Genomic DNA, 10,520 nt, shown 5'->3' on the forward strand with positions numbered 1-10,520 from the left:
AATTTCTGAACCATTTTTAATACGTAAAGGACTTCTATTTTAACCTTTTTCTCATAAATAAAAATGTACGATGTAGAACTTGTTTGTATCCTTAATAGAAACAGAAAGTGCATAATATTTTCATTTATTTTTTTGGTTTTTCATTCGGTGTTCGATATTTATATTGTAGTTCCGACTAAATTTGGATTGTACATTACAAGGCCATTCTGGAGGTGATGCTCCAACAAGATTTTGTCCATACTCAAGATTCAAAAACCAAGACCTCTAGTCAAAAGTGAAACATTCCCACACCTGCATCACAAGCCATGATGGTACAAAACATTTTACTCCTTCAGTTCGGTATTGTTTGTCATGATTTCAATTTTCAGAGTCAAACTATAAAAACTTTGACCAACATTTTAAGATGTATTTTTTTACCATATTAATATGCAAGAAATTGCAATTTATAGTACTTTTCAAATATAGTTTTAGGATATTCAATTTTTTGGTTTAAAATATCGAATTAATGTAATCTAATTTAACTTCGAAATAAATTGACTTTTATAAAACGTAACATGACAAACAATACGGACGAAGAGAGTAATTGATACTCAACGGTTTGGCCTTGGGGGAATACCTTAGTGGCCTATATGCTAAAATTCGTACTGCAGTTTGGTCCAAATGTGTAGATATAATGTTCTCAAAATTCCTTTCACATATCACGCTACCAATCTGCAAAGCATTCATGATTCATCCAACTACATGATCAAATATTTACCTGTTTAAACAGGGGAAATTCATAAATCTCTTGTTCTAACAGAGAAGCTACAATGTTTGAATACAACTAACAACGTAACATGATACACATTCTCATCCAGGTAAACATCAAATGAGTTATAAATCTGCGAATGCATGGTAAGTTTTTGAGTCCATGGCAATAAGTCTTACAGCAGCTACTAATGCAGCAACAGCTAGGCAACTAAAAAAGACAATGTTGAACCAGTGCCAGCTTTTTTGTAAAGACGAAATTTGCTTCCTCATAGCAACAATGTACATGTGATTCGGAAGAATAAATGTGAGTGGAATTGTACTGATAGCGCCGGTGAAGCTCATGAAATCTCCAAGAAAAGGTAACAGAGCAGAGAGAAAAATGGTGATCGCTAGATAACCACCTCTAACTACTGTTCTGAATGACAGGTTCCGAAAAGCCAGTACACTTCCACTTATTCTATATTTAGTATCCAAATACTCGTATGTTGGACTTGCAAATATCTGCGATGAACAACACCACCAAAATATTAGACATATGTATCAACTATACGTCAAGAAAGGTAAGTGCTTAATTTTTTCGATAAGGAATGGGCACAATTCTTGGGGCAAATGGAGGGTACACTACTCGGGGTATGTCATAAGCCAAACAGGTGTCTGCGATATTTCCTTCTTCTCTGATCGAGTTGGTGTCATTTATAAAAGGCGAAATTTGTGAGTTCCTTACGTGCAACGTAATGATGGATTGGAAGAAAGCAGCAATGTTGGCTAATCCCCTCAGCCAAACAGGGCCGCTGACATTGTAGAGCAAATAAGACGATGATTTGGATCCATACGCCCAATACCCCATGTAAGTAACAGCATGCACTGGCACAGCTCCTATAGTAAACTGAAAATATAGGGCTTTCAACATGTTGTCAACAACCGGTGCTCTAACAGTAGCCTGTCATATAATTGAATTTAACAATATTAATGCGAGGATCATCATCATATGAAATTGATCAACAAATAAGTGTAGATACAAGAGCTGGAAGATCTTCATTGCATTGGACAACAACACAAGAGGTCATAGTTCAAATTTCCTTTGATCATTTTAGTAAGTCCTATCCATCGCAGAAATTTATCAGTAAATCGTAGCTCCATAAAAGTTCACGAATAAATTTCCAGCGTAAACACCTGGATCTCTGGGATCATTCCTGTGTTGTATACAAAAACAAGACTTGCAGCCGCACCAATAGTTGTAAAAGTTCTACTAGAGGAGGATCCTGGAATGCTATAGTCCCTAGGAGGAGCATTAATACCTGCAATTTCACGTCGAGAGAGGGATACATACTTATATAATTAATTAAGTAAATAAAAATATACTCTTATCTCTAACAAGTTAAGTTTTTAGAAGAGAAGGTCACACTCGGTTAAATCAATCATGCATACCATCTTTAAGACACAAAGCAAAGGCTATTGAGAAATACACTATACTGAGGAATGTGGAAACTGCCATCCAAACACCTAGAGCTGACAAATGGGGCACAGAAACAGCGAAAAACACGCATGCTAATCCAGCGATTATGATGAAGTATGGAAGCTTCATCTCATGATCCTCCCTAAAGAGAAGATAGAAAGCCTGTCATTCATAAAAAAAATGTTTCAGATTCATTTATATGAAGTTTGCTTTCACATTAATTAAAAAGGCTAACACTACTTTATGCTTATTAACTCATTATCGAAGGTTGTGAGTTTGAGTCACCAAAGGAACAACACGGGTGGAGCGTTTCATTACCCTACCTTTAAGGCTTGTCCACCCAAAATGATGAATCCAATATTTATCAAGAAAAGATTTGCATACTGTAATCCCCAAACAATGGCATAAGCTCTGTATCCTGCATCAACCAATAAAAGTTTGAACTACAACAACTCCAAATCTTGAGATGAAAGTGACTACGACTCGTGGACTCGTCAATCTGTTTTCTTACCATACATAAATCCTGCAAGATCTCTATATCTGATATGCCTTTTTTCTCCATATTGATGGATCTTTGCCATAAGAGTACTGGCATATAATGATATGATTGTAGATAAAACCATACCAGTAACACCACCAATCCAACCCAGAGGAACCATGATTGTGCCAGCATATCCTAGTGCATAAGCACAATTCACAGTAGTCGTGAGAACAAGTCCCACCTGAAACCATGAATCTACATTTTGGAAAACATAAAAACACAATTATTACTCTTGTCCTTATAAAGTGCTAAAATTTGTATTCAATGTATATAAGAACAATAGTTATAACAAGCAACCGAGGTTGTGGAGGATACAACTATTTACTTCAACAAAATAGTTATAACTAAAATTCGGCAAAGCTTCCAACTCTCTCAACAATTCAAAAGCTAGCTCAAAAGGAGGAGGATTGCACAAGCCTTATGACTTAATAATATGTCCTTTAACTAGACCTCATTTTAAATTTATACCTTCCAATTTTGTGTGCACTTAAATTTGAATAAACTTGAACAATTGACACACATGTCCTACGTGACATCCTATACGACAATTTTTACATTTTACGCGTATCCTATGTGTATTATGTCACATAGGACCATGTGTAGCTATTTATTTAACTTTATAAATGTTTAAGTGAATACTTGTGCACATGGATATAAATATAAGATGAGACTAAGTTAAATGACATATTTATATATTAAACCTTCGGAAAACATTGAACTGATTCGGATGTGCGAGAGCAACTGCATTTCGCAGTTGAAGTGCAACACGCACTTCTATCATAGTCTCAAATCAGTGGAAAACATTGAACATGTGAACCTCGAATATGAAGATGATATATGCACCAATATTATCTTAATTTAAGCATTACTGAAACCTCTAATGAAGATTAACAAATAATATCGTATATAATTAGTCACTAATGATTTGAATAATAATGAGAATATATAGATTACATATGAGCTCTAAGCTAATAGTTTAATTTCTCAAAATATATATACATAATTTTTTTTTAAAGTTAAAAATGCACGTTCAAATCGATCAAAGAAATTGCGTGTTCAAACTTGTGGGCTGAAGAGAAAATGTTGCTCAACAAGTGGAAGGTGGGCTCCATTTTTATCTTCAACTTGAAAGAGACAAAAAAAACCCACTAGTTTACTAATTATTTGCTTTCACCATTTCCCCCCCTATATTTCCTTACAGTTTCATCCCCTTTATACTATTCCTTCACAAGTTCACCCATAAACCCTCTCCATGGTTTAATCCAAATTTCAAATGTTAAAAAATTATAATTACAACAAACCTATGCAATTAAAAAGGAAAACAAAAGAGTTCCCTCAATTCTCTCTTGACTTCTCTATGTTCCGATGGTCGATAAAGTTATACTCTATTGGTTTTATATTAAATGAACATTTTTTATTTTATATGATAATTAAGAAACTATTAATAGATGATCAATTTTATCATTTTGCCATTTATTCATATTAATTAGCCTCTCAAGATTTTAAAAAAAATTGAACTTCCAAATGCCATATTAATTGTAGTGGTAAAATGGATATTTTTTTAATTAATTATTTCTTAATTTAGTAAGTGATCAAGTAATATGTGTAGTGGTAAAATGGATATTTTTTTAATTAATTATTTCTTAATTTAGTAAGTGATCAAGTAATATGAGACAAATGTTTTTAGTAAGAAGCCCATTTATTATGAGATGGAGGGATAGACTATAAATAGTTGTCTCATATTATTTGATGGCATAATACATAATTGTATCATTTAACTTGGCTTCGAATCACATTTATGCCCTTTAACCAAACTTTTGGTATGCACAAGTAACCACTTAAACTTGTATAAAGTAAAACAAATAAACAAACGTGTCCTACATGTAATTTTTTGTCTTACGTGATGTCCTACGTGTATTGTGTCATGTAGGACTCATGTGTTTATTTACTTAAAAATTGAATAGTTAAAGTGCATGTTTGTACATTATAAAAGTTAGAGGTCAAAGTTTATATTTGACGCCAAATTTTAGGATCCAATATATGTATTATGTTTTATTTGATTACTTACTAAATTAAGATAAAATTAATTGTATTTTTCTTATTTTACCCCTACAATTAATATGACATCTGGAAGTGAATAATTCTCAATACAAGCTATTCCTATACTTTATGTATGTTTTTCTAACTTATTTTATGTGCATTGCTATGAACAAATGAAAAAATAGTAAAATTAATCAATTTATTTATGTTTTTTTAATCAATGTGCGAAATAGAAATTGCAAATATATATTGTATTGTTTTAAAATATTTATTAAATAAAAATATTTAATTATAAACTCAATTATTATTATATATTTATTTGAAATTGTTGTAAAAATACCTGAATTTTTAAATCTTAAATCGGCATAGTTAACACAAAAAATACTTAACTAGAAGAAAGAAGTGAAACTATATAAATGATTAGAAGCTAACAAGGGACAGAGAGAGAGAGAGAGGAGAAACCTTGGCCAATCTGATGAAGAGTTTCAACTTCAAAAGAGGGATTGGAAATAACATGAGACATCACCTCCTTCTCTTCTCCCATAAATTTAAATTTCTTGCACAAATATTTGGATAAATTAAAACAAATTGATGGAGCTACTAAATCCTTCAACTGATGTCCTCTATTATATAAATAATATAAATAATGGACTTAGCTCTATATAGGTATTGTTGCACGTGACAATAGGAAAGGAATACAGACCAATTACTAAATATGTGATGCAATGCAATGGTTTGGGCTCCCTTATCACTCTACTTTTTATAGTGTTATTTTAAAAAAAATACAAAACATAGTGATATTATATATTTTTATAGAAGATGTATAAATATAGGCATAATACATAAATGTACCATTTAACTTGACTTCAAATTATATTTATGTCCTTCACCTTTTGATGTGCACAAATCAATCGATACTTAAACTTTTATAAAGTTGAACAAATAGACACACATGTCCTACATGTCATTTTTATCCTATTTGGTATCCAACGTGTATTTTGTGCCATGTAAGACTCATACGTTTATTTATTTAAAAGTTGGATAGTTAAAGTGTCTGTTTGTGCATTACTAATGTTGAATATTAAAATTAAAATTTAAAATTAAATTTATAACCTAATATATTTATTGTGCTTAAAATATATGTATTTGTATATCTAAAAACTCTAGCAATAGAGACAACAACAAATGTCTGACATTTATAATTATGTTTTCTTTCCCTACTGACTCAGCCAAGTTTGATTCAATGGTTGTGGTTTCACTAGATAGTAGGAATCTTCTTAATCCTTTCATACATGTCTTTGAGCAAAATTCACATTGTGTAGATATCCATTGGGACCACTATAATGCTTAATTTTAATTTAATATAGTAGAATATCCCTTGTTCGAACTTGTTTTAAATTTATTATTTGACTATTTTTGAAGGAACCGTTCTCAGTCTATCTCTCAACTAGCATATGGTGGACCATAAACAACTTGAGCAATCCACCAACGGGTCTGAGACTAGGACCCCTATGCCTAGCTCTCAATGTAAATCTATTTCCAGGGATTAAAGATCTATTTTGATGAATTCCCTCATCTATATTGTTTCATCGATCGATCAAAGGTTGTTCCCTTTGAAGGCCAGATACAATTATGAGTATGAGTGTACACCATTAAGTAATCTGAATTTTCAAAGGCCAGCACTAGACACTATGCGACATGTGGTGCTCTTTCCATGTTGGATCCTCCCTCATGTTGAACCATTTTTAGATTGGAAGGTTGTTAAACAGAAAGTATGAAGAAGGGTCTTAAATGTCCATCATTGGAAGGTTGTTAAACAGAAAGTATGAAGAAGGGTCTTAAATGTCCATCAACTATTTGAATTGGTACAAAACTATTCTTCATATATTTTTTGGCCCCTAAATACCTCAGACGTAAATCTTTTTAGCTAAAAAATACCCCTATTTCTAACCGCCCGCACTCATAAGGTGGATGTATAGGATAAATTAATATCAAATCTCATAAAGAGCTTTAAGACTCTTTTAAATTACAATAATTTGAAATGACTTAATATGTGAGCTCGTGTGATTAGCCTGGTTTTGCGTAACATAGTAAATTAAAAATAAAATTTTCTAATCATCTAGTATCTATACACTCACCTTCTCCCCCAACTTTCTCTCTCTTCCATTTATTTTTCTTCTTGGATCATGTCCTTTGTTTTAATTTTTTTTTTAATTTAATGATAATTTAAACTACGGCTGCTCATGGTTATAGTTAACAACTAAATCAAACCGCAATTCGAATCAAACCGATAAAGAAAGATCGATATTTGGCTTAGTTAGTTAGTTTGATTAGGTTTGGTCTTTAAATTTTGTAAAACCGCTACTGTTTGGTTTGGTTTTGGTTTTGGAATTACTAAAAAACAACCGCAAAAATAACCAAATCAAACCGATAAATTAGACATATAAATTTTATAACTTTTTGTATATTATTCATAAATAAAATAAAAATATCTTGTTAAATTTTAATTAGCTTATGTCTTTAACTTTACCTTTTCTCAAGCCTAACACTTTAGACCAAGTATAACAATTTCAAATCCAAATCCATCAAAATCTATTTTAGTCTTTTCTTACCGTCTTCACATAAAATAGTCACACTTTTTCTTAAATGAAACACTTTATTCGTATACTGATAACTCTTATATTGCTTAATTGCTTCACTGAACCGACATTAGTTTTTCTATAGATTGTTTATGTACTTGGTGTTTGTGCCTATCGAGATACGTACATCCTCAAAAATTATTACTTTCAAACTGAATAAATCAGAAAAATTGAACCAAACTTAACCAAACCAACAATAACCAAACCGATGGTAATTTTTTTCATTTGGTTTGGTTTGATTTTAGAAATTTAAGAAACCGACTAGATTGATTTAATTTTGATTTTAATAAATAATCGATCCAAATCAAACCACGAACACCTCTAATTTAAACAAGGGAGAAAGAAGGACCAAAAGAACGAGGTCATTTATTTATAGATAATTAGTTTAATTGAAGAAAATTTAATTAAGCAATTATCTACGCATAGTGTAGGTTTTCTTTTGTGTATATTCAAAATTCAAAATAAATAATGAAAATAACCTCTTTTCCTATCCCCCAACTACCATGAAAATAATACAACTTAAAAGAATATGAACGTGTAATTTCATTTTAAGTTTGAATTGTCGATGCAAAATTAAGAAATGAACAAGACAAATGGATAAATAATAGCAAATATGAGCCAAACGTACATTGAGGAAATTTGTGAGCCAAAAGATTACCTTAGGGATATTTGGAGGCAGAAAGATGGACAAAGGGTCGACATGCTTCTTTCTCTTTTCTTTATTGAACTATATGGAGAACATTTTATATATAGTAGAGACTCAGATTCACCATAACTTATGATTTTGTCAACAGGGGCAAAGAAAAGGCTAGCCCATTTTGGTAGTTTTGATTGGAAAAAATCATTAGGTTTTTCATTGCGCTTTGATCCCTCTTACAAAGGCTATACTTTGTAAAAGTTATGATCCATCCAACAAATGAACTTTTTCAAGAGTAAAATCATGTGGATTAGGGGCGTACATGAGCGGATTGGTTTGAATTTTTTAAATGTCAAACTAAATCATTTGTGTCGGATTTTTAAATTTATAAACCAAATCAAATCAATAAAACTCAGGTTTTTCGACCTCGGATTTTTTGAGTTTTCGGGTTGTTTCGGTAAAGTATTCATACAAACATATAATTTTCTTGTACTACAAATATTTCTTTAGTTCTACAAAAATACAACTATCTAAGTATTTCTTAAAAAAAAACACAAAATATGATATGATTAATGACACTAAAATATCCAACAAAAATAATAATAATGAAGTCGCGTAAAATAAATACTAAAAGATCATAATTTAAAAGTACTAAATAATGCTAAATAAGTTTTATAAGTATCAGTTACATGACTAAATATTAAAGAAAATTAAAATTAGAGTATGTATTAATTGTCTATTTTAATTGTCTAGACCAATGTAAAACTAAAGAACAAACATTTAAGATTATTGTCATTATTAGTGTTGAATTGATTTTCTTTTTGCTTTATTATTAATTTGATTTTGATTTAAACTTTATTATAATTACCAACATTTGTGGACTATATTTCAACCTTGAAATAATATATTAAAAGATGAAAAATATAAGAACTATTTAAAAATTATATCAAAGTAAATATTTTATGTATAATATAAAATTTTAAAATTATATATAATGTCGGGTTGGTTTGATCTCGGGTTATTTCTTTTAAAGTTAAAACCAACCCAACCCAAATATAATCGGGTTCTTTTTTCAACATCAAACCAAGTCAAACCAAACACTAGTCGGATTCTTTTTCCAATTTGACTCAATTGGAGTTTTGATTTAATTTCAGTTTCGATTTTGTACGATCCTAATGTGGACTATAAGAAAAATATAGAATCTCGTATATATAGGTCAAGGGCTTAGAATAATATAGATTAAGATGATATCTATTTCCTCCCAATAATGAATTTAAGCTCTAGCCTATTGTCGGGTTCAAGTGAATATATAGCTTTTGTTCAAAAGTTTATATATATATATATTATTTGGAAACTCAATATTATTTAGAATGCCTTAACTATAATTTTGAATCGACGTTTAATTCGAAATACTTAAGTAGAAGAAAAGTTGAATATATATGAAATGATTAGAAATTAACCTTGGCCAATCTGATGAAGAGTTTTAGGAACTTCAACTTCAAAAGGAGGAGTGGTAATAACATGAGAAATCACCTCCTTCTCTTCTCCCATTTTATTTCTTGCCCAAATATTTGGAGAAATTTAAACAAATTGATGGCGCTAGCTATTTCCTTCAACTGGTGTCCTCTATATAAATTAAAATACAAACAATGGACCTAGCTCCATATATGCATTGCTGCATGTGACAATAGGAAAATAATACAGGCCAATGACTATAAAGACAATGAGGACTACTTTAATAGTAACTTTTATTTCCACTTTTTGTCTCCCACTATTTTACTTGCTTATTGAACTTTTCGAATTATTCATAAATTCAATTGCAATATTGAAAAATATTACAGAAAATTATGTGATGTAGTGGTTTAGCCTCTCTTAATACTCTAATCTGTGGCATTTTTTAAAAGAATAAAAAACATAACGACACTATATATTTTTATAGCAGATATATAAGATACACATATTTATGTATCCAAAAAATTATATATTGGAATATTGATTCCCAGATTTTCCTAAAGAATATGTATATTCTATCTGTTTATTTATAGATTACAATAACTATGTTATGTAAAACAAATAAAGTAATGACACAATAATTTATTGTGGAAAATTTTGGCTCATAAAGGGTAAAAAATTTGATAGACACCTCTGTATGATTTAACTTTATATCATTAAACTCTGAGCTTTAAGAGAAAATTACAAACCCAAGTAACCTAAGACATTATAAACTCTAATTGCTAGAAGTCAATAACCAAATAGATCACCGACCCCACTACAAATTATGAATTCAGATTACAACTCTTGAAATCCTAAGGACTAACTCTAATTCCTAAACTCCAATACAAGCCCCCCAGGTTTATGTTCTCAAGTCTTTAAGTCACCCAACTTGAAGATTCTATTCCTACTCCAATTTATACTTCACTGGATCTTGAAAGAATTAAAACTACAATTCTATAAAGA

At 30.5% G+C, this 10,520-nt stretch overlaps 1 protein-coding gene across 3 annotated transcripts; it reads right to left on the minus strand.

Annotated features, from left to right (window-relative positions):
- Positions 1 to 728: 728 nt before the first annotated feature.
- ProT2 (proline transporter 2) lies at positions 729 to 10,074 on the minus strand. Of its 3 annotated transcripts, XM_010319848.4 has the most exons (8): positions 9,524 to 10,074; positions 5,250 to 5,343; positions 2,718 to 2,942; positions 2,530 to 2,624; positions 2,179 to 2,368; positions 1,924 to 2,048; positions 1,475 to 1,690; positions 729 to 1,251 (listed from the first exon to the last, which is right to left on the minus strand). In XM_010319848.4, the coding sequence occupies exons 1-8, from the start codon at positions 9,584 to 9,586 to the stop codon at positions 874 to 876; spliced, it is 1,386 nt and encodes a 461-aa protein (XP_010318150.1). In that variant the 5' UTR covers positions 9,587 to 10,074; the 3' UTR covers positions 729 to 873.
- Positions 10,075 to 10,520: the final 446 nt, after the last annotated feature.

This window comes from Solanum lycopersicum, chromosome 3 (assembly GCF_036512215.1).
Source record: "Solanum lycopersicum chromosome 3, SLM_r2.1".
In the NCBI taxonomy this organism is placed as follows: domain Eukaryota; kingdom Viridiplantae; phylum Streptophyta; class Magnoliopsida; order Solanales; family Solanaceae; genus Solanum; species Solanum lycopersicum.